General features: G+C 39.0%; 1 protein-coding gene across 5 annotated transcripts; it reads left to right on the forward strand.

Moving 5' to 3' along the window:
• Nucleotides 1-39: 39 nt before the first annotated feature.
• QRSL1 (glutaminyl-tRNA amidotransferase subunit QRSL1) lies at nucleotides 40-24,279 on the forward strand. 5 transcript variants are annotated; one of them, XM_053590629.1, is made up of 12 exons: nucleotides 62-184; nucleotides 2,962-3,050; nucleotides 7,724-7,843; nucleotides 8,156-8,254; nucleotides 9,624-9,720; nucleotides 10,439-10,615; nucleotides 16,944-17,119; nucleotides 17,197-17,309; nucleotides 19,205-19,397; nucleotides 19,882-19,999; nucleotides 21,484-21,689; nucleotides 24,033-24,279. In XM_053590629.1, exons 2-12 carry the CDS (start codon nucleotides 3,017-3,019, stop codon nucleotides 24,251-24,253), a joined length of 1,554 nt encoding a protein of 517 aa, XP_053446604.1. In that variant the 5' UTR covers nucleotides 62-184; nucleotides 2,962-3,016; the 3' UTR covers nucleotides 24,254-24,279. The 5 variants fall into 5 exon arrangements, with proteins under 5 accessions (XP_053446603.1, XP_053446604.1, XP_053446607.1 ...); XM_053590628.1 differs by lacking the exon at nucleotides 2,962-3,050 and having other exon boundaries at nucleotides 40-184; nucleotides 7,684-7,843; XM_053590632.1 differs by lacking the exon at nucleotides 2,962-3,050 and having other exon boundaries at nucleotides 91-184.
• The last annotated feature ends 694 nt before the right edge of the window (nucleotides 24,280-24,973 follow it).

Below are 24,973 nucleotides of genomic sequence, written 5' to 3' on the forward strand. Positions count from 1 at the left end.
CATTTCCTTGGGCTTCAGTTCAACCAATCGGAGTACTCTATGCTGAGGGGTCGGTGACGATCAAAGATGGCTGCGCCCGTATAATTCAGCGGGGGCTGTTGACCTCTTTCCTACCTCCTTGTCTCCTGGCCCTGGTGGTGACAGCCTGAGCATGAAGACCATGCTGGGCCGGACCCTCAGAGAAGTGAGTGCGATTAGCCCGATGAAGGGCCCGGGAGGGCGGAAAGTTTCGTGGGCTCCATGGATAAGGAGTTCCCGTCTGACTGCTCACCTTGGTTGGCCTCGCCGCCTTCTTCCCTTCAACTGGCTGGGGGATTCTGACCGTTCATTTCTTAGGCTGCACTCACCATACCTTGCTCAAGAGTTAGAACCTCAAAAGGGGAGATCTCTGCACTGCGCAGCTGTAGGTGGAAGTGTATTATCCATCCAGCTTCTCGGAATTAGACGTTTACTCAAGCTAGAGTCGGGCTCCAGAGGGGGCTTTACCAGATAAGGGGGACTTTGCTGGACCACTTCAATTTCTCTTTTGTCCCCGAGATTCAGCCACTGAGGTTCTCGCTAAGGAGCCTGGCGAATTTGTATTTTGCAAAATCCAAATAGTCTTTTTTTTTTAAATCATTTTCTATGCCTCTTTTAAACATTAAGATATCAGATTCCCTAACCTATGTCTCCACTTCCTGGACATCACTTTGAACTTTAGGCTAAATCTGAATGCCTTCTGGACAGCTCTTCCAGATGTCCCCTAAGCACCTCAAACTCACTTAAACCAAAGTTGAAGTCATCATCGTAACAGGATTCCCCCTTACCTCTCAAATACTGTCTTAAAAATAAACACCACCACCCCCAAATTCTTCCCAATTCTTAATGTATCCTTTAAAATGTCATTTATTCTTAGATTCTTCTTCATCTTTTATATTCAATAAGTCATTAAGCCCTGTCAATATCTTGTTGATATGGCTGGACTATGTCCTCTGGTGTTATTTCTGCTATCATAGCTTTAATTCAGGTCTCCCTGCCTTCTGGCCCAGATCTCTCAACTTCTAGTACAGTCTACGACAGCTGCTATCAGAATCACCTGTGTGGGGCGGGGGGAGCTTATTAAAATACAGCTGTGTCCCACTGTAGACTTAATCAGACAGATCTATGAAGTAAGGGCCCTCCCTGTAGGGTTTTAAAAGGCTCCCAGTGACTTCTGGGGACAAGTAGAGGCTGCCTTTCATCTTCCATTTGTCTTCCCATCTGGGACGTCATCTTTTTTTTCCCTCCCAGCTGGCATAATTATACAAAGCTGTAAGTTATAATGAGAATTTTAAATTCACAGACTTTTCAGGCGTTCTCAAACTGCAGCCCGCGGGCCACATGAAGTGGCGTGAATTGTATTTGTTCCCGTTTTGTTTTTTACTTCAAAATAAGATATGTGCAGTGTGCATAGGAATTTGTTCATAGTTTGTTTGTTTTTTTTAAACTGTAGTCCGGCCCTCCAACGGTCTGAGGGACAGTGAATTGGCCCCCGGTTTAAAAAGTTTGAGGACGCCTGCTTTAAATAATAAATAGTTCTTCCCCAAAATACAATATTATCTTACTATCTTAAATTGGATCTGACATATTGTTGGTGGGGAATCACATTTGTTTTTTAAATATACAAAACACCCCAAAACTTGTTTTAAAATATAATACAACCTATAAAATGCTGGTATTTTCTTTTTCTGCCTTTTCACCTGAGGGAAACTGTCCAAAAGAAAATTATATTTATTTGAGAGTAACAATTCAATGAGAATACTTGTGCCCTTATAAACTATGTGTATATTCAAGCAGGTGGAAGGAAGGGTAAGTTTTTAAAGACAAAACAAGGAAGATTAAATTATTTTGAATTCTTGCTAGCTACAAAGGTCAATAGCAAGAGTGGTGTCAGTTCAAGATGGGAACATGCAGCTGTTAGACATCCTTGCAGAAGTATTTGTATGTGTGTATGTAAAGTGTCAATAGCCTTTGTGAAAGGTTCTGGGTTTTGCAAGCTTTTGTGATAGTTCTTGTTATCAGCCATTCATGCATGAGAACACTCGCTTCATGGCCTTCTCTGGCTCCATTTGTCAGGGTTCTAACACAAATGACTTTATTTTGATTTTCACAAGTTTTACACTTCCTTAATGTGGGGAAGATGAGTTTAATTAGACTTTCTCACCTGAAGGCCGGGAGGTGCCCTATTGTTTTGAATAACCATGATTAAGTGGGCAGTTGCCTTGTGTTCCTAAGTAATCCCCATTAGTAGTTTTTTGTTTTGTTTTGTTTTTTCTTTTGAGACAGAGTCTCACTATGTCGCCCTCGGTAGAGTGCTGTAGCGTCAAAGCTCACAGCAACCTCAAACTCTTGGGCTTAAGTGATTCTCTTGCCTCAGCCTCCCAAGTAGCTGGGACCACAGGCACCCACCACAACACCTGGCTATTTTTTGGTTGTAGTTGTCGTTGTTTGGCAGGCCCAGGCTGGGTTCCAACCCACCGGCTCTGGTGTATGTGACTGGCACCCTAGCCACTGAGCTACAGGTGCTGATCCCCCATTAGTGTTTTATTTGGAGCCACTGTTGTTCTGGCTACTATACGGGTGTCCATAAAGTCCTCGTGCAATTAAAACAGTTGGCTATTTAAGGCCCTAAGGCTTTCTGCCTGTGGGGTGGGTGGGAAAGAGGTTTTCTGTGCTAGGTCACCTGCCCCAAGAGCTGGAGTTGAATAAAGCATGTCACTTCTACCGGCTCCCTGCAGCCTCCAACTCCTAGGCTCAAGGGATCCTCCCTCTTTAGCCTCCTGAGTAGTTGGGACCACAGGTGCATGCCACCATCCCCTGCTCACTGTGGATTTTATTCTAAGTGTAATGAAAAATGTCTGGAAAGTTTTGAGTCTATGGATGTGAACTGATTTAAAATTTTACAAGCTCCTTGAGGTTACTATTAAGGACTGTGGCCTACAGGAAAGCAAGCAAGGAAGCAAGAAGACCAGTGAGAAGGCTGTCACATTGGTAAGAGATGATGGCAGCGTGGATAGGCTGGTGGCATAAAGGTAATGGGAGTGGGTTTTTTTTTTTTTTTTAATGTTAGGGCTTGCAGATGAGTTGGATATGGGGCTTGGGGAAAAGAATCAAGGAGATAGGGCGGCGCCTGTGGCTCAAGGAGTAGGGCTCTGGTCCCATATGCCGGAGGTGGCAGGTTCAAACCCATCCCTGGCCAAAAAAAAAAAAGAATCAAGGAGATACTTAGATTTTTGGCCTGGGCAATTAGGGAAATGGTAGCATTTGCCAAGACGGAAAAAACAAAGGAAGCAAGTTTGGAGCAGTAGGTTATTAAGAATTCTGTTCTAGCCATTAATTTTGAGATGCCGCCTGGAAACTCAAGTAACGATGTCAGTTAAGCAGGTAGATACAAGAATTTGGAGTTCAGGAAAGAAGCTGGATATAAGGATGTAAATTGGCCAGAGTATGGAAGGTAATTAAAGCTACATGGCCATGTGAGATTACTGGAGAAGCTGAGTGACCTAAAATTTTCCAACATTTAGTGGCCTGCAACAGGAAGTAAAGCCAGCAAAGAGACGTGAAAGAATGGCCAGTGAGGCCGAAGGAAAGCAGGAGTAAAGAAGCATTTCTAGGAGGGGCTGAGTGCTTGTGTTGAAGACTCCTGAGGAGCTACTATAACGTGATCACTGGGCATTGCTGGTGATCTTGACATGGAGTTCCATGGAACGTGAAGATAAAAGCATGAATGGAGCGTGTTAGCTGGGTGCTAAAACCAGCAGGACCCTCAGCCCTCAACAGCTCTCCTACGCTTTCAGCATTTATCAAGGCAATTTTCTCCAAGACAGCTTTTTTTCTAAGTGAATTCCTGTGTTATCTGTCAAGTTTATAAAAATGTTATCTCCTTTTTTACAGAGGAGTAAATACCCTAATATCTTGCAGATAAAATACCTCTATATTATTATAGAGAATAATTAGGTTGAGCATCCCAAATCAAAAATCTGAAATGGTCCAAAATCCAAAACTTTTTGAATGCTGTGACATTCAAAGGTCATGCTCATTGGAGCAGTTCAGATTTGGGATTTTTTGATTAGGGATGCTCAGTCAGGAAGCGTATAATGCAAATACAGCATTCCAAAATCTGAAACACTTCCAGTCCCATGAATTTTGGATAAGGATACTCGCCCTGTAGTACAGGGTTCAGAGCATGAGTTTTGGAAACACGGTCAGTCCTTGGTTGAATCCCAGCTCTGCTGCTTTGTGGCTCTGTGACCTCAGGCAGGAACTTCAGTATTTTATATATAAAGTGGAGTTAATATCCGCCATTCAGTGTGGATATAAAGATTAAATGAAATATAAAGCATCCAGGAGAATGCCTAGAACTAAGCTATTAACAATTTTGCCAAAAGGACTAAATTACTAATAAATAAATTACATGTATTTGTAATTTTCCTTCCCTGGCTTTCTAAGAAGAGTGGCAGTGGTTCCTGAGGAAGTGTTCTTAATTTTTCTAAGGTATATTAGTTTTTCTATTGCTGTGTAACAAATTAGTACAAACTTTGTTTTTACAATAGTATAGTCTTATTATCTCACAGTTTTGTGGGGCAGAAGTCTGGCCATGGAGTCACTGGGTTTTCTGCTCAGAGCTGCACAAGGCTGAGAGTGAGGTGTCAGCCTGCCCTGCGGCTTCATCTGCAGCTCCAGGCGTCTTCCAGCCTCACTAGTTGTTAGCAGATTCTGTTTCCTGTGGTCGTGGGCCTGAGGGCCCCAATTTCTTACTGGCTGTGTGGGTAGTAACTGTCAGTGACCTGAGAGGCCGGAGATGTGGGATGATTTGAAATGATGTTTAGGAGATTATATGGGTGTTGGTAATGATGTTGTTTGGGCTGTGACCCAGACATTTGGCAACTAGGTGAGGTGAAGGAAAACTTTTTGTCAGTGTACACAGACTTGAAGTTTGGGTGGGCAGGAGTGACAACAAAGATGACAGTGAGGTAGGTGCTAAAACTATCAATGCCTGAAAAGTAGAACCTGGGAGACTGTAAATCAGCACACCAGCAGGGGAATACTCTCCTCTAGGGCATGTGCTCCAGATGAGCCCTGATCATTATTTTTTTTTTTTTTAAGAGTCTCACTTTATCACCCTCAGTAGAGCGCTGTGGTGTCACAGCTCACAGCAACCTCCAACTCCTGGGCTTAGGCGATTCCCTTGCCTCAGCCTCCTGAGTAGCTGGGACTACAGGCACCTGCCATAATGCCCTGCTATTTTTTGTTGCAGTTTGGCCAGGGCTGGGTTCAAACCTGCCACCCTTGGTATATGGGGCCAGCGCCCTACCCACTGAGCTACAGGCACCACCCAGCCCTGATCCTTGAGGGAAACGGGAAGAGAAGGGCCTGAGGAACAAGGAGGACACTGCCTGTCCATCCCCGCCCCCCAAACAGACTGGACTCCGTGGTACATGGAAGGTAGGCCCTGAGCAGCAGTGACTGCTAGGGAAGGCCTAGTTTCCATTAGAGGAAAGACTTGCCATGGAGAGAGAGCTTTTTTCAGTTGACTTTCTTTTATATTCAGAGACGACACCTGCAGTTTTGTCTCTGGGAGCTGTAGTTCATGTTTCCTACTCCTTATGGTCCCTCCATACTAGCTAATTAGCATCTCTGTTTTCACTTCTCTTTTCAATTCCCCTATTGATTTTCTCTAACCTGGAGTTCCTTAAAATGGTCCTAATGACGAGCAGCACCGTCTAAAATGAGTGCTCCTGCAATCTCATTTTTTGCCTATCTGGCCATATCTGTATCTCCGTAGCTCTGACAGCAGTTGGCAAGTCAGAAAGCAGCATGAGGAGTGTAGGCATTCGGGGAGAGAAGGCAGCAGACACAGTTTCCTGACTGTTAGAATTTTGCCATGGAATAGGCCTGCCTTGGGCGGCGCCTGTGGCTCAGTGAGTAGGGCGCCGGCCCCATATACCGAGGGTGGCGGGTTCAAACCCAGCCCCGGCCAAACTGCAACCAAAAAATAGCCAGGCGTTGTGGCGGGCGCCTGTAGTCCCAGCTACTCGGGAGGCTGAGACAGGAGAATCGCCTAAGCCCAAGAGCTGGAGGTTGCTGTGAGTCCTGTGACGTCATGGCACTCTACCGAGGGCGGTACAGTGAGACTCTGTCTCTACAAAAAAAAAAAAAAGGAATAGGCCGGCCTTTATATTGCTCCGTCGCTCTAGCTCTGGGCTTTTGCCAGGTCTGAGTCCCTTCTGACCGCCTACCTCTGTCTTCTTTCTTCCCACTCCATACACACAGTATTACACCATCCTGCTTCCATTTCTTTCTAGCTTTTTCTAAAGAGTTTATATTTCATACAGACTATTCAACAGAAATATCTCTTCTTGTCACTAAGTTACCTCCTTAATTTAAGTGCCCTCTGGTCCCTGGAGCCCTCCCACAGCGTCCCCATGGAAGTCCCTTTCCTTTTGTCCATGAGCATGAGGGCTCCTCTCGGTGACCTGAGCCCACTGCTTTTCACATCTGAAACCCTCAGCCCTGAGAATGCCATTGCTTTGATGATTTATTCAATAGCTGAGAAAGGATCATTTGCAGATTTTCCACTCAAATGCAAACTCCTGTTGCTTGTTGCATATAGGACATGTGAAAATACAGCGACAATTTGGAGTACAGGCTACACTTCTAATAGAAATGGTGAGGAGCGTGTCTTCTGAAGTCACCTTGTCCTTTACTCTTTGTGTGATGTTAGACAAATCCCTCACCCTCTCTGACCTTCAGTTTCTTCATTTGTCAAAGGAAGTTAATAATTCTGAGTTGTATGGTTTTAAGAGTGAAATGAAGACATAGGGTTAAGTGCTATAAAGCAACAGTGCCTGGCTCTTGGTAAATACTCAGTAAATATTAGGTCTTCCTCTAGCCCCCTGATCTCTCATCTCCCATCTTATCCAACTCTCTTTTCAAGTAATCTGCAGTTTGGGTGTCATCTTTGACTTCTTGATATTCCTTCCTCTTATCTGATGAGGGAGTACATATTATTATTACTTCCTACAGGAAACATTAACAATCATGGCTTCATCTCAGGTCCTACTTCCTGTCAATATACATATTCTGGTTACTTGTAGAACAGATTATTTTAACACTTTCTTTACTAGCCTTCCTAATGCATCAGAGCCAGAATTTCAGAAAGGTTTGTTTTTTAGTTTTATAAGCATTTTTCTCAATTCATAGCAGCACATACTTTAATTCCACAATACTTATTTAGAGCCATAAAGTCCTACAGGGCCTCCTGCGGTTCACGCCTCTGTTTTCTCTCTGCGCTGCAACTCAGCTACCCTCTGTACATAATCTGCAACTCAGCTACCCTCTGTACCCATACCCATCCCTCACCCACACGTGGGCCTGAGCTCTGCTGAACTCTCAACTTCGGACTTAGAACCAGAAAGCTAGGCCGGGAGAAGGAGGTCATTTTCTCCACCTGTTCTCAAGTTGATCCATGTGCTACCTTTGTTCACTACACTGAGTTAGAGATGATTGGATCTCTTGGGTTTGAACCCAAGCCTCACTTCATATTTTTAATATGAAACTATATAAATTTTATGTTAATAAGTAGCCTCTCTATCATTCCTTTCAGTATAATATTTGAAACTTCTGCAGACTCAGTGAAAGGGTTTTGAATTTTATATGCTGCAGGTTTCTGCGGCACTGAAACAAGGCCAAATTACACCAACAGAGCTCTGTCAACAATGTCTCTCTCTTATCAAGAAGACTAAGCATCTAAATGCCTACATTACTGTAACAGAAGAGGTGGCCTTAAAACAAGCTGAAGAATCAGAAAAAAGATACAAGAATGGTAAATTACTTTTAATTACACTTAATCATTATATCTCTAGAGAAGGAGTTTAATTGGATATAGCAGCCTCCATTTGGCAAGTGAAACTTTAAACATAAAACATACCCTTATTTAAAGAACTTGCTACAAGGTATAATAAAAATGAGGTTAGTGGATATGTGATGCTTTATAATGTCCAACTGTATTAATTTCTACTAGTAACAAATTTGATTTCTGAAGAAATATCTTTGCCAAAAATAGGTATTGATATGTCCTTATATTGATATTTTGAACTATTCCGTCTAGTATTATTCTTTTGGTTTTTTAATGCAGGTCAGTCACTTGGGGTTTTAGATGGAATTCCTATTGCAGTAAAAGACAACTTTAGCACATCTGGCATTGAGACAACATGTGCATCAAATATGCTGAAAGGTAAAGTTGAGCTGACCAAAGTATTAATAATTTTGTAAAAGTAAGTATTTTTTAGTTTTGAAGATACTGAAGTACCAAGGTAATCTCAGACTAATTATATCTTTGAAAGAAGTACTTAGGATAGACTATATTTAGTATTATCTGTTTTTATTATTTACTCTTTCAGAATGCAGAATTATTCTTTACAGAGATAGGCCAGCTTAATGAATGAATGCTATTTCAGAAGTTTTACAAGTCCTACATTTTAGGGAGACTTAGTAACTGACCACCACAAACACGCTAACTGACGTCTAACTCCAAGTCATTAATAAGTAGGAATAAGTATGAACTGGGCCATCATTACCTCTCCTTCGGTTCACTTCTCTGTTTTCTCTCTGGACTGCCTGCGCTGCAACTAAGCTGCCCTCTGTAGCTTGTGGGTACTACTAACCAGTTCTGTTTTATTTCCTGATTCCTCTATCTTCTATAGCACAGTATAATGATACTTAGTTTTATTTTCTTAGAGTTCAGTAAGTCAAAAAGAAGCTTGTTTGTCAAGATCCTAGGAGAAGTAAAGAAATGGGGAAAAGGTTATTCAGAGCACTGCATACTAAAAGTAATATTACATGAGGACTCTGCCCCCCCATTCCTCTAACAGGTGAACTGTTGTAATTGTTTTGGAATATACGCTGGAGCTTTTTAATAGCTAGAGGAAATTTTAATTGAAAATAAAGCTCTAGGGGCGGCACCTGTGGCTCAGTGAATAGGGCGCCGGCCCCATATGCCGAGGGTTGTGGGTTCAAACCCAGCCCCGGACAAACTGCAACAACAAAAAAATAGCCGGGCATTATGGCGGGCGCCTGTAGTCCCAGCTGCTCGGGAGACTGAGGCAAGAGAATCACATAAACCCAAAAGCTGGAGGTTGCTGTGAGCCGTGTGACGCCACGGCACTCTACTGAGGGCAGTAAAGTGAGACTCTGTCTCTACAAAAAAAAAGAAAAGAAAGATGTATTTCTAACCAGAAATACATCATCGGAGAGGAAAAAGTCAACTACAGTGAGCAAATAACAATTCACAATTAGTTGCGAATGAATTAGGTACATCTCTGACTATCGTGTGGCATTTTGTAGAAATAAGTGTTGAAGTCAGTGTTTTCAGATTACAGAAATACCAAATGCACAGACTATCTTTGGAAAATATATATAGTTAGTGGTAGATAACATCAACTCCTGGAATAAAGTATAACCTACTATTTAAATTAGGAATAATTCAAACATGTCAGTATGTCCATATGAATCACTTAATTGCAATTTAAAATCTTATTTCCTGCATATGATTTACATGTTCACTATTTTATCTCCTATCATAAAAATGACTGAATTTTTCTCAGGTTATGTACCACCTTATAATGCTACAGTTGTCCAGAAGTTGTTGGATCAGGGAGCTCTGCTAATGGGGAAAACGAATTTAGATGAGTTTGCTATGGGGTAAGTAAAATTGAAATTTTATTATCTTTTATTCGATCTACACCAGTGTTTTTCACCTTTCTTATCTCGCAGCACACTTGAACCTACAGTTGAACGTACACAGCACACTTAAATTATGTTGATTAAAAAAGAGTTTAAAAAAGGATGTACTTACTGTGCTTTGAAAATAATTTAACTAATGCTTAAAATTTTGGGTAGCACACTGGTTAAAAATTGCTGATCTATATACCTTTAATTTCACTATATATAGGTACCTAAAAGTAGTGAGGTGATTTCTTGAGGATTCTAATGCCAGCTTCTTAGTCCCTCTGCAATTATGTTTAGTTGTTTGATAGATATATTTGTGTATCTCAGTTGGGTTTTAGTTTTCATTTCCCTGATGACAAGTGATGTTAAACACCTTTCCACGTGTTTATTTCGCCATCCATCTATCTTCTTCAGTGAATTATCTATTCAGATTTTTTGCCCATTTTCCATGAAGGAAATCATCTTCAGTTGAATCTCTTACAGACTAGTTCTGTCTACTTCCTGCCACAACTGTTCTTCCTTCCCTTCCTCCTCAACCATAAAATTAATGAAAGGTACTTCTTTTCCAATTTATGCGTCAGTGGATTATCAAAAGCTCAATGAGTGTCAGAAGCAAATACTCAGAAGATGAAATTGTCACCTAAAATGAAGGCTTTACTAAGGTGTCTGGCTTCTCTTCCTCTCATCTCAGTTCTGGAAGCACAGACGGTATCTTTGGACCAGTTAAAAACCCCTGGAGTTATTCAAGACAATATAGAGAAAGGAGGAGGCAGAAGCCACATGGCGAGAATGAAGATTCAAATTGGGTAATAACTGGAGGAAGCTCCGGTGGGAGCGCGGCTGCCGTGTCAGCGTTCACGTGCTTGGCGTAAGATGCTTCTCTTTAAACCTTATCCAAATACAAACAGTGGTAAGCTGTATGCAAAATCCAACAATAGAGTAGCGCATACCTTGGGATTTTAATTTCTCTTTAGTGATCTATTTGTGTTCAGATGTATATGAAAACTGTGTCTTATGAATACACTTCACCTGTATAGTTTGCTACATATATTTTACACATTTAACTTTAATTTAAAATAATATTTAAACTTTTCCTTTGTAGTATCTGGTTCTCTTAAAAACATAGTTTTATGGATCTTGCAGAATAAAGCATTGACACAGATAAACTTCACCGAATTTCATTTTTAAAATAATTTATTGAGTGTCTGCTCTCTAGTTATAAAATATTTAGGGACCAACATACCATGGTTTTAGTTGAGTGCTGCTGGGCTAAACTGTCAGCGGTGTTTTATCCTTTGGCTAAATATGACTTTTGTGTGTGGGAGGGGAGGAAAAGAAAAGAATGTTCAATATAAATATCAATATTACATATATATCAATATATGTATTATATATATATAAGATATTTAAAATAGTGTTTTCACAAATCTGCAACTAAAAATATATGTCAATAAGTAAAGCTTTTTTCCTTGTTAGGAACTGGTTCTGTGCACCTTTCCTACTTTGTATTTGGTAAGAATCTATTGATCATATGTTAAGGCTTTATAACTATCTATAAAGCATTTCTTAACCACCTAAAGAAGAGGAAGTAAGTATGGCTGCTGTTACATTTATTTTATCAGTCTCAATTTAACTAAATTGAATGCGTTGCTTTAGTAATACTGTATGTGTTTTATCTCTCCTTAATTATCCACTAAAACTAAGCTCTTTCACATGCACATTCATTGCAACAACCAGTAAGTTATTTTTATTTTTTAGAGCTATGGAGATTTAAGTTCTACAGATTTTATTTCTCAGTTTTCCTGAAATCTTATTAACAAGTAAAACCATTTCACTTTATATCTGTGGAATTTTATGGCATTGCATTAATATTAATGAAAGTCCTGACAAGTTAGGACCGTGGGATTAGATGCCTTTTTTTCTACCCTCATCCCACTTAGCGTTCATCTTTCTGAACGTGCTTTGAGAAGATGGCACTTTGACACATAATTCCTGTGGAAATGTAAGGTTTACTTTTACACAGCAGCCAGTGAATGCTAATAAGCAAAATGTATCCTTTAAAATTGTGAAAGCAAGCAGTGCTCTGATTTTGTGGCTTAAATGGACATGGTAAAGGAGGAAGTCTGATTTGCGTTTTTCTGTAGGTCACAAGTGCCATGTTGTTGTTAGAGGTGTTCAGTGCAGAGCTTCACTTTAAATGTAATCCACAGAAGCAAAGACCTAAAGTAACCTGCGATGGAATATATCCCAACTATAAAGTATGCTGCTTTTGTTGTATCCCAACTATAAAGTATGCTGCTTTTGTTGCCCCCTTTTTGATTTGTTTCTTTTATATTGGTTTAAAAAACAGGAACATTCTTAGCGTACTGGGCAGCCAGGGAAAGGATGTGATAGAGCACTGTGCAGTGACGTGGAAAAGATAGCCAAGGTATCTCTTCAGTTAACAACAACTGAAAAATAACTTGCAAAACACTGTGGATAGTATGACTTACTTCTGTTAAAAATAATAATTATGCAGGGCGGCACCTGTGGCTCAGTCGGTAGGGCGCCTGCCCCATATGCCGAGGGTCGTGGGTTCAAACCCAGCCCCGGCCAAACTGCAACCAAAAAATAGCCGGGCGTTGTGGCGGGCGCCTGTGGTCCCAGCTGCTCGGGAGGCTGAGGCAGGAGAATCGCTTAAGCCCAGGAGTTGGAGGTTACTGTGAGCTGCGTGAGGCCACGGCACTCTGCCGAGGGCCATAAAGTGAGACTCTGTCTCTACAAAAAAAAATAATAATAATAATTATGTACACATACGTGTCAGTCATTGTGTAGATAAGTCTGGAAGTCTGGATGGATATATATCAAAACTGATAGCAAGGCTATTATGGGGACTGTGATTATAAGAGAAATCTTACTTGATACCCTCATATAGTTATCTAATGTTTTAATTTTTATAATGGATGTGGAATGCTTTTCTACAATGAAACTTCGTTTCCCCTGAAATATTTTTTTTTAAATAAGAGTACATGATATTTGTATATTGGTACATGTGATGTTTTGATAGAGGCAGGCAATGGGTATTAATCAAATCGGGGTAATTATGGTATTGATCACCTCAGGCATTTATCATTTCTTTGTGTTAGGAACATTTCGGTTCCATTCTTTTAGTTGTTTTAAAGTGTACCATACCTTGTTGTTGACTATAGTTACTTTGTGGGGCTACCAAATATTGTTCCTTCTATCTAACTAGATGTTTGCACCCACTGTATCCCTTCTTCCCCAGACCTTCCAAGTCTCGGGTAACCATCATTCTATTCTCTCTAGGAAATCAATTGTTTTAATATTTAGCTCTCTCATATGAGCAAGAACATGTGAGATTTGTTTTTCTCTGCTTGACTTATTGGACTTAACATCATGTTCTCCATTTCCATCCATGTTGTTGCAAATGCCCGGATTTCATCCTTCTTTATGGTTATATGATATTCCATTGTTGAAACATCCCCCAACTTTTTTTATTCATTTATCTATTGGTGGATAATTCCAAATCTTGGCTATTGTGAATCTTACTGCAGTAAACATGGAATGCAGATTTTTTTTTTTTTTTTGGCATATTGATTTCCTTTTGGATATACATACCATGGTAGTTCTATTTTTAGGGATTTTTTTTTTTTTTTTTGAGACAGTCTCAAGCTATTGCCCTGGGTAGAGTGCCATGGCATCATAGCTCAAGGCACTCTTCAACTCTTGGACTCAAGTGATCCTCTTGCCTCAGTTTTTCTATTTTAATAGAAACCAGCTCAGGCTGGTCTAGAACTCAGGAGCTCAAGCAATCCATCCACCTCGCCTCCCTGAGTGCTAGGATTACAGGTGTGAGCCACCATGCCCAGCCTATTTTTAGGTTTTTGAAGAACCTCCATACTGTTCTTCATAGTAAACTAATTTACATTCCCAAAACAGCGTTCTTTGCTATTGATTATCTTTTTGATAGAAGCTGTTTTAACCAGGGTGAGATGATATCTCATTGTAGTTTTGATTTGCTTTTCTCTTACGATGGTGAGCATTGTTTTCATATACCTGTTGGCCATTTGTATGTCTTCTTTTGAAAAATATCTATGCAGATATTTTGCCATTTTTTAACCAGATTACTTTTTCCCAGTGAGCCACCATGGTTTTTGGAGCTCCTTATCTATTCTAGTTATTAATGCCTTATCAGATGAGTAGTTTGCAAATATTTTCTCCCATTCTGTGGATTGTCTCTTTGTTGATTATTTTCTTTACCATGCAGAAGCTTTTAGCTTCATGTGATCCCATTTGTCCAATTTTGCTTTGGTTGCCTGTGCTTTGGGGGTACGTTTGTATGTTTCGAGGGTATGCCAATGCTTTCTTTTAGTAGTTTAAAAATTTCAGGTCTTAGATTTAAGTCTTTAACCCATTCTTATTTGATTTTTATATATGGTAAGAAATAAAGATCTAAGTTTCATTCTTCTGCATATAGATATCTGCTTTTCCCAGCACTATTTATTGAAAAGACTGTCCTTTCCCCAGGATATGATCTTGGTAACTTTGCTGAAGATAAGTTCACTATAGATGTGTGGGTTTATTTGTGTTCTCCGTTCTGTTCCTTTGGTCTATGTGTCTGTTTTTAATGCCAGTATCATGCGGTTTTGATGACTATAGTTTTGCAGTATAATTTAAAGTCAGGTAATAAGATTTTTCTAGTTTTGTTCTTTTTGCTCAGGAGGGCTTTGGCTACTCGAGGTCTTTTAAATGTTTGGATTGTTTTTTCTATTTCTGTGAAAAATGTCATCAGTATTTTGATGGGGATTGCATTGAAAAATAGGTTTTTAAATTGTGGTAAAATACACAATATATAAAATTTACCATCTTAACTATTTTAAGTATATAGTTCAGAAGCATTAAGTACATGTTTGTGCTCCGAGAATCTTTTCATCTTGCAAAACTGAAACTCTCTATCCATTAACCTTTCTCTTGCCCTTGGTAACCACGCTTCTCCTTTCTGTCTCTTCGAATTTAATTATTCTGGTACCACATGTGAGTGGCATTATATAGTATTTGTCCTTTTGTGACTGGCTTATTTCACTTAGCAGAATGTCCTCTTGGTTAACTTTCTGTTTTTCTGGCTTTTTAAAATAAGAATATCACAAACTCTATAGGTAACTGGGTAAAGAAATGAGCAATCACTTTATAGTTGGGTAATGCAAATACAACTAAATGTGAAAAATTATTAAAAATGCACATAAACTAAACTTTTTGGTTATCAAATTAACACAAATTTTTAAAAACTAGTACTCAGTGATAATGTGAAAAGTTAAAACACAATGTGATTTACTGCAATTAGAAATATAATTTGGAGGGCTGGGCATGATAGCTCAGCCCTGTAATCCTAGCTCTTGGGAGGCCAAGGCAGGTGGATTGCTTGACCTCAGGAGTTCAAGACCAGCCTGAACAAGAGCAGGGACCCTGTCACCATTGAAAATCGAAAAACTATCTGGGTGTTGTGACAGGCACCTATAGTCCCAGCTACTCAGGAGACCGAAGCAGGAGTATTGCTCAAGCCCAAGAGTTTCAAGTTGCTATGAACTATGATACCAGGGCGACTCTATCTCAAAAGAAAAAAAAAAAAAAAAGAAATATAATCTTTCTGACAAGTAACTTGACAGTATATATCAGGAACTTAAAATAATAGGCAGACCCTTATGCCCATTAACTCTCCTTCTTGGAAGCTAGCCTAAAAAGTGATCAGATGTATGGACAAAGATTTATGTTTGAAGGTTTTTGTTACAAAGTTATTTAGTATATAGTTATTCTAGTTGGAAACAGCATAAATATGTTCAAAACTTTTCATTACAAAGTTATTTATTTTATTCTATTTTATTTTATTTTTTGAGACAGTACCCTGGCATCACAGCTCACAGCAACCTCAAACTCTTTGGCTTAAGAGATTCTCTTATGGGGAATGGGCCAAGGAAGGGGAAGGGAGGGGGGAGGTTTTGGTGGAAGGAGGGTAACGGATGGGGCCACATCTATGGTGCATCTTAGAATGGGTACAGGCGATTGCACTAATGTACACAGCTATGATTTAACAATAAAAATAAATAAATAAATAAAAAGAGATTCTCTTGCCTCAGCCTCCCAAAGTAGCTGGGGCTATAGGCGCCTGCCACAGCACCCGACTATTTTTTTTGTTGCAGTTGTCATCATTTAGCTGTCCCAGGCCGGTTCGAACCCACCAGCCTCAGTGTATGTGGCCAGTGCCCTACGCACTGAGCTACAGGCACCCCCTACAAAGTTATTTATTATGTAGTTATTCTCATTAGAAACAACATAAATATTTAAGTAAATTATTATCTACGATTCTAAATTCTATCTACGGTAGCAAAAGGGCTGTTATCTGAATTTCCGAGGTGTGTTTATTTTAGTTTTAGAAATCTCTTTAAAATCGCCATTAATATGATTTATTTTAAATATCAAGTAACATCAGAGGAAAGTCCAAGACTCATATGTGTATCAGGAGGATAATGGACTTTAAAATACTAGAAATCGCCAATTTATGTAATGGAATATTATGTATACTTTATTTTTTTTTTTTTTAGTAATTTTAATGACATAATGAAAGACTTGTGGTAAGCAAAAGAGGGATGGAAAGTCATGAGTGTAGAATGATCTAAGGTATGAAAAAAATGCATTTTTTAAAAAGATTTGAAGTGAATATGCCAAAATGTTAACAGTGTTGCCTATGGGTAATGGAATATTGAGTTATCTCTTTATGCTTTAACCCACTTTCTGAATTCTCTAAGATGAGCATGGTTACTTTTGTATAATCAGGAAAATACCATTTGAATGTATACATTGAGGCTTGGCGCCCATAGTGCAATAGTTACAGCACCACCCACAAACACCAAGGGTGGCGGGTTCAAACCCGGCCCAGACCAGCTAAACAACAGCTAAACAACTGCCAGGCATTGTGGCGGGTGCCTGTAGTCCCAGCTACTTGGAGGCTGAGGCAAGAGAATCGCTTAAGCCCAAGAGTTTGAGCTGTGACACCATGGCACTCTACCCAGAGTGACAGCTTGAGACTCTTATTCAAAAAAAAAGAAAGAAAGTATACATTGAAAAGTGTAGATTTCAGATGTAATTAGAAATCTAATTGTGGGTATGCCATCCTTCTACAGCTAATTCTGTTTGATTTCCAGAGCTTTAGGATCAGATACGGGAGGATCGACCAGAAATCCTGCTGCCCACTGTGGGCTTGTGGGCGTCAAGCCAAGCTATGGCTTAGTTTCTCGTCATGGTCTCATTCCCCTGGTGAATTCGATGGATGTGCCAGGAATCCTAACCCGATACGTGGATGATGCTGCCGTTGTGTTGGGTATTTTTATGATTCCATACTACTTGAAATAATTCCACTGTAAAACTGTCTATCACTCATAAATATTTTCCTTACAGGTATGCTAGCTGGGCATGACCCCAAAGATTCTACCACAGTACGGGATCCTGTTAAGCCGTTCACACTCCCCAGTTTAACAGATGTGAGCACACTATGTATAGGAATTCCAAAGGTAAATTCTTCCTTTCATTATTTTACAGAAATACTCTCAAGTCAAATAGAGAGCATAGACTTGGGAAGCAGACTGATAGTGTTTGAATCCCTGCTCTGCCACTTTTGTTAGCCATGTGACTTGAGCATGTGACTTAATCTCTTTAAAGCACAATTACCCTATCTGCAAAATGGGGATAATAAAAATATTGACCTCAGAGATATTTAAGAATTAAATTTGATAGTCAAAGGGCTGGGCGTGGTGGCTCACGCTTGTAACCCTAGCACTCTGGGAGGCCAAGACGGGTGGATTACCTGAGCTCATGGGTTCGAGACCAGCCTGAGCAAGAGTGAGAGACCCCATCTCTGAAAAATAGCTGGGCATTGCGCAGCGTCTGTGGCTCAAGGAATAGGGAACCGGCCGAATATACCGAGGGTGGCAGGTTTGCACCCAGCCCCAGCTAAAAACTACAAAAAAAAAAAAAAATATATATATATATATATATATATATATACACACATATATATATACATATATATATACATATATATATATATAGCTGGGAGTTGTGCCAGGAGCCTGTAGTCCCAGCTACTCGGAAGCCTGAGGCAAGAGAATCACTTAAGCCCAAGAGTTTGAGGTTGCCTTGAGCTATGACATCACAGCACTCTACCCACGGCGAGAAAGTGAGACTTTGTCTCCAAAAAAAAAAATTTAGGTAATCATGTTAAACAAGGATTTGTAAACTTTTTCTTTAAAGGGCCAAATAGTAAATACTTCAGATTTTGTACCATACAGTCTTTCTTGTAACTATTTAACTCTGCCATTACAGTGAGAAAACAGCCATAGATGATATGTAAATTAAAAATGTATCTAAAAAACTTTATTTCCAAAGAAAGCTGGATGGTCAAATCTGGTCCATGGCCATAGTTTGCCCATCCCTTATGTAAAGGACTTAGCCCAAATCCATAGCTTGCATAGTAAGACCTTAAGAAATGTTACAATCTTTATTATTATAATATTACCACTGCTATAACACATATTATAGTAGCAATTGAATAATTCATACATGTGTTTAATTACCTTATAAAAATATTAAACTTAGCAATATAGTAATGCTTTAAACCTTTTAGAAATCTTTTAGAAAGATAAATTACAGAATAACGAGTTTTCTCAACCTCACTGCTGTTGGACTTTTGGGCTGTATAATTGTTTGTGGTTGGAGACTGTTCTGTGCATTGTAAGATGTTTAGTAGCCTCGCTGGTCTCTAGCCCTGGAGGCCAGTAACATTCCCACCAACACCACAAACCCACAACCAAAAATGTCTGCAGACGTTGCCATATGTCCCTGGGTTGGGGAAAAAGTGACAAATGGCCCCCAGGTGAGACCACTGCTGTAGAGAAATACTACTTTATTTAAAATCTTTCATTAAAGGGATTATCTGTACCTTCTTTTGAGAATTTAGAGAGAGTACAAGTTTTTAAAAAGACCTAGTTTGGAATCCAAGATTCTCTGCTCACCTGCCATATAGCATTAGGAAAATTACTTAACTTCTCATCTCAATATTTTTTGTTAATAAAATGAAGGATGATAACACTGACATCATGAGCTTGTTAAAAGCATTAAATGAGAGAACCTTTGAAAAACATCTAGCAGAGTACCTGAGATATAACAAACATTTAACAAATAGGTCCCCCAATTAGATCTCTGATCTTTTACATTATTATATCCAGGTCTTAATATTTTGGACTATATTTGTCGTGTCATAAACACTTCTAAGTGGATTCTATCTTTCTAACGACCTACCAGCAATTTTATAGTATTTTCTAATGTATTACCTAAGGTCCTGGAGTACAAATTTTTATAAGACCATCTATACAGATGTTCTAATGTCTGTATCTTGTCTTTTTCCTAGGAGTATCTTGTGCCAGAATTATCAAGTGAAGTACGGTCTCTTTGGTCCAAAGCTGCTGACCTCTTTGAGTCTGAGGGAGCCAAAGTAACTGATGTGTCCCTTCCGCACACCAGTTACTCAATTGTCTGCTACCACGTATTGTGCACATCAGAAGTGGCATCAAATATGGCAAGATTTGATGGGCTACAGTACGGTAAGATGGCAGGGTTTCTGGATTTCTAAAACAGCCATCTCAAACATCGGAAAGTTTCACGTATTAGTGACAATTACTGCCTGCGACTGTGTTAATGCTTCAGAAAAGTAAATCAGTGAATCGTTCTACCTTGGCCACTTTAGAATTGTACTATGCCATTCGTTATAACATCTCTGTGTTCAGTTTGCTTCTCTGGACTGTGACTGTCTTGAAAGGAGGCTATCTTGCCTTGGTATGCTTAGCCCAGCTAATGTGCCTAGCACAGGGAAAGACAGACCTCAGTCAATGTTGGAAGGAAGGAAGGAAAGAGGGAGTATTTTCTTCTCTCTTCATGACCTGTCAGTCAGTCACAAGGCAGGCAGAGAAAAGAAACCATTGGAGGGCGCTCCTTCAATTTTAGTATCGGTCACAAAGATGTGAATTGAGGCCAAGTTTTAGGCAAAACTTTGCTTCCTTTCAAGTAATATTTAATCTCTGTTTCTAGGTCACAGATGTGACATTGATGTGTCCACCGAGGCCATGTATGCTGCAACCAGACGAGAAGGGTTCAATGAGGTAGTGAGAGGAAGAATCCTCTCAGGAAACTTTTTCTTATTAAAAGAGTAAGTCAGTTACTGTAAGAATTTCCTCCCTTCTTGAAAACTCAAAAGTAGTAGCATGTTTGTCAGGTCTTATAAGTCAAGATTGTTACTAAAGAAACAAAATCTTTGTTATTTGAATTAGAAAAGGCCTGTTTGTGGCACTTTTGGTTCCTAGTATTCGAAGCCAAAAAAATATTGACACTCTAGTTAAATGATTAGTACAAACTACAGTCAGTCCTCAGGATCCATAGATTCTGCATTTGTAGAATTTTGATTCAAACACGAATCAAAAATATCCCAAAAATTGGCTCGACGCCCATAGCACAGTGGTTACAGCACCAGCCACATACACCAAGGCTAATGGGTTCGAACCCAGCCTGGGCCAGCTAAACAATGACAACTGCAACAAAAAATAGCCAGGTGTTGTGGCGGGCACCTGTAGTCCCAGCTACTTGGGAGGCTGAGGCAAGAGAATCACTTAAGCCCAAGAGTTTGAGGTTGCTGTGAGCTGTGACACCAAGGCACTCTACTGAGTGTGACATAGTGAGACTCTGTCTCAAAAAAAAAAAAAAATTTAGCTTTTGAGAATGCTGTTAATGTAGTATTTAAGCCATCAACTGTTGTTGTATAAATCCTATGTGATGCCTGCATTGATCTCTCAATAGACCCTATAATCAAATGATAGTAAAGATATCTGATATTTCTATAGGACTCTTTTAGAGTAAAAAGGATTTCACATTTTTATCTTAATTTATTTGGATCTTAGTAGAAATGGAGTTATATCCACTTTTACATTTGAGGAAACTGAGGTTAAGAACAGTTCTTTTTTCTAATCTTTCTTAACCTTTTTCTTTTTCCCTTTTTTGGTATCATTGACTTATGGTCACTATTTCGTTGGGCTTTTTCCTTTATCTTTTTAGTAAAGTAAACATTCTTTCAAAGTTTTCACATTTCCATTTTATTTATTTATAGGCTATGCCTATCCCTAAAATACAAAATTCAAACACTGTAACTTTCCCCAGTTTCCATTTTCAGAACCTATTTTCTAGGATTGTTTCCTAGTGTCTAAGGTAGATGCCATGTTAGAATTTTGCAAAACCTCAGAAGTCCTTTAATAATTAGTTTTCATTATCTTGTGGATGAAGTAAAGCATTATAACAGAAAATTCTGGCCTTGTGTATCACTGTCTAGCTTTGCAACCTTTCGAAAATTGTTCCATTGCTATATACTTTATTTTCTGCACCCGAAAATGAATGTTCCAGGTTAGTGATGTCCCCAGAATTCTTAATATTTTATGATTATATGTGTAGAATTACATCTAACAGTGAATTCTAGATATACAAAGTAGAATAACAGCACAGTGGAACAGAATTCATTTTTATACGTTGAGGTCTTCATCATGCCTGCTCAAGAATTCAGTGGTTCTGTATGAAGCCTAATGCAAGGGAATTGATCCAAGAAAAAAACAAAAAGTGCTTAAAATATCATCTCTTTTTTCCCCATAGAAACTATGAGAACTATTTCATCAAAGCCCAGAAAGTGAGACGCCTCATTGCTAACGATTTTGTGAATGTTTTTAATTCTGGAGTGGACGTCCTGCTCACTCCTACCACCTTGAGTGAGGCAGTGCCATACTTGGAGTTCATCAAAGAAGACAACAGAACACGAAGTGCCCAGGACGATGTTTTTACACAGGCTGTAAATATGGCAGGTAAGAAGGCCTCAACATTTTTGTTTCGTTCAAATTCTTAAGCAGGTATCCCGGTGTTCAACTTAAATTCTAGCGAGATTGTTCCCTAAGAGCAGCAATAGTCTGTCCTTCTGGAATGTTTAGGTAGGAATGTATGTGTATGTGTGCATGTGTGTGTACTCCCCACACACACCTCACACACATGTGTCTGAAGCAATACTCTTAATAGTATTTTTTAACTTTTATTTTGAAAACTTTCAAATATACAGAAGAACAAAAAAAGTAGTAGGATGAGGGCAGCGCCTGTGGCTCAAAGGAATAGGGCACTAACCCCATATGCCAGAGGTGGTGGGTTCAAACCCAGCCCCGGCCAAAAACTGCAAAAAACAAAAAAAAAAGTAGTATGATGAATACTGAGGTGCTTTCACATTTCTCCTTCTTTGTTTTCCTTCTCTTTGTCTCTCTCTTTCAATATACACACAAACACACACATTGTTTTTAGCTGAATCCTTGAAAGAACGTTTCAGACATTGTAACACTGTACCCAACATCTAAATACTGTAGCACAAATCTTCTAAGAATAAATTCTCCTACCTAGCCATAATTTTATTATTACACCTAAGAAAACTAACATTCATTCAGTAATAATCCAAATATAGTCATAGTCAGATTTTATCAACTGTACTAAAAATGTCTTTAAAATCTGGAATAACCACTACCCCTCTGTTAGTTTTTCTTAAAACCATATTAGTCTGTGTTACAATTTTTGTTTCAATCATCACATATAATGTAGAAAATTAAATAAAGATAATATAGAAAACTTGAGGAAAAGGAAAGTCTGTTTATTCACCTATATTTTATTCACTATATTCCTTTCGCCTTTGTCACTTCTTTTGTGTTTGGAGAAATTTCTTTAGCCATTCTTTTAGGGCAGGTCTGCAGGCCACATATTGGCTTAGCTTTCCTTCTGAGAATAACTTGATTTCCCTTTCCATTTGGAAAAGTAGTTTTGCTGGATATAGGATTCTAGTTTTCTTGTCTTTAGCGCTTAAAAAATGTTATGCTACTTTCTTCCATCTGGCATAGTTTCTAATGAGAAATCCTCCACCTTCTAAAAACTTTCTTTTAAATGACATTAGCCTTTTTGAACAGTGCAGTACATTTGTCCTATTGGATGTCCCATTCATAATCTGGATTCGTCAAATTGTTTCCTCATGATTGGGCTGAGTGAAACATTTTTGGCAGAAATATTACATACTTTTCATGTCAGGAAACAATTAAATTCAGTTTGTTACTCTTTGGAAACTACGTTGACCAGTTGGTTAAGAAGGTAACTGTCAGATGTTTTCCTTATAAAGGTAGTTTTTTCCTTATATCATTTATAAGCAATTTATATGCTGATATTTTGAGACTATGTACATGCATATCCTATTCCCTAATAATCTGGAACCCAATTATTTTAGCATCCATTGATGATCCTTGCCTGAACTAATTATCACTTAAAGAATTACAAATTCAGTCTTCTCTAATTTTATCATTCCTTCTGCATTTATTAACTAGCAGTTTCTCTGAAGAACTTTCCTTTTCATAAAATTTAATGTATTATAAGCAATTATTGTCATTATTATTTTTGATGCTCAGATTGTTCCAAATATGGCCAATAGTCACCCCTTCAAGATGTATGTGTCCTTTAAAACTATCCCCATTAAATTTTGAAAACGTCCTTGTTTTATAGTATAACAAGCTGTTCTGGGGTTTTTTGCTTTCTGTACCCTAAATCTGGAATTAAAACTACCCTGAGCTAACTTCTCATCTAATGGATGGGCAAAAATTCAAAAACTCAATGACACACTCTGTTGGCAAGGCTTTACAAAGAAAATAAAGCATTAATTTTGCTGGTGGAAATTCAAAATGGCACAACTTCTTTGGAGGGAAATTTGTTAATATCTAATTACACACACATTTATCCTTCGATGAAGCAATCCTAAAACCTAAAATACTTTCAAGATTATCAAAAATATGCATACAACATAATTCACCAGGACATTATATGAAATCACTAAATACTGAAAACAACCTAAATGCCCAACCGTAGGAGACTGGTTTAATGAATTATGGTAAAACTGTGTAATGGAGTACTTACTATACAGCTGTAAAAAGAAAGTGAAGAAGGTTTCTGTGAACTGGTACAGTGATGTCCAAGATATATTGTTAAATGAACAAAGCATGTATGTACTATAGTATTTTTTGTTGTTTTTAAAACCTCATCCTGTCTTCACTACTTACCAGCACTGGAAAGTGGGAGAGGTTTCTGCCTTTAGGATGGAGAAGTAATCAGCGAATCGGTTTCTTTCTTCTCCACAGGGTTGCCAGCCATAAGTGTCCCTGTGGCACTTTCAAACCAAGGGTTGCCAATAGGACTGCAGTTTATTGGGCGTGCCTTTTGTGACCAGCAGCTTCTTACAATTGCCAAATGGTTTGAAAAACAAGTACAGTTTCCTGTTACTCAACTTCAAGAACTCATCGATGATTGTTCATCAGTCCTTGAAAATGGAAAGTTAGCTTCTATGTCTCTGAAACAATAGAGATAAATGTATCATGCAAATTAAAATGACTTTTAGAGATTCTGTACTCTAGAGAGTCAAATGACCTTGCTCAATTCTTGTAATTAGGTTCATTCTCAAGTCATTCCTTGGAATCGCTTTTTTAAATTCTTGTGATAGTTAAGTATAAATAATTTGTCAGCATTTATTAAGCATTTACTGAGTGCAAAGTACAGGATTTCTACTATAACACAAAATACATGTTCCTAAAAAACAATTCATTCTGCAAAAGTGTTCACTAAAAAGAACAAGAACTTACAGTCAAAATAAGATCAGGGATAAACTCAAAATATGTCCATAGTGTGTCCATTTAGTGTCACTAAAGCACTAACAGAAACAGTAATTGCACCTCCAGAGATAATCTGGGCAGCCCAGGCAGACAGCTGATCGTGTGGTGAAGGCCGCCGCAAAGGATGTTGAAAGTGCACGGAAACAGTCAAGGAGGAATACGGGCTTCTGAGTGTTGAGCAAAGTGGGTGGAAGAGGAAGGCTGAACACAGGAGGAAGTGCAACCTGCCGGGCCGGCATCACGCAAAGCTGGGGGCATGCCGCGCTGGGAGAAGCCCCAGGTGCACGCACTCCCTTTATTTCTCTAAAAATAGAGCCGAAATGACTGAGAACTTTTCCCCTTTCCTCCTTAAACTTAAAATTTTATTTCTGTTATTCCAGAGCCAGAACAAGGCCATGTTACCCTGAGTTCAG

Source organism: Nycticebus coucang, chromosome 5 (genome assembly GCF_027406575.1).
Source record: "Nycticebus coucang isolate mNycCou1 chromosome 5, mNycCou1.pri, whole genome shotgun sequence".
Taxonomy (NCBI): domain Eukaryota; kingdom Metazoa; phylum Chordata; class Mammalia; order Primates; family Lorisidae; genus Nycticebus; species Nycticebus coucang.

What these genes read in the sequence shown, in the direction of transcription:
- QRSL1 (XM_053590628.1), top strand. Translation starts at nt 152, where the DNA reads ATGAAGACCATGCTGGGCCGGACCCTCAGAGAA. An exon ending in TATGTATAGGAATTCCAAAG is followed by an intron (nt 17,310 to 19,204) that starts GTAAATTCTTCC and finishes TCTTTTTCCTAG; the next exon opens with GAGTATCTTGTGCCAGAATT. An exon ending in ACAGGCTGTAAATATGGCAG is followed by an intron (nt 21,690 to 24,032) that starts GTAAGAAGGCCT and finishes TCTTCTCCACAG; the next exon opens with GGTTGCCAGCCATAAGTGTC.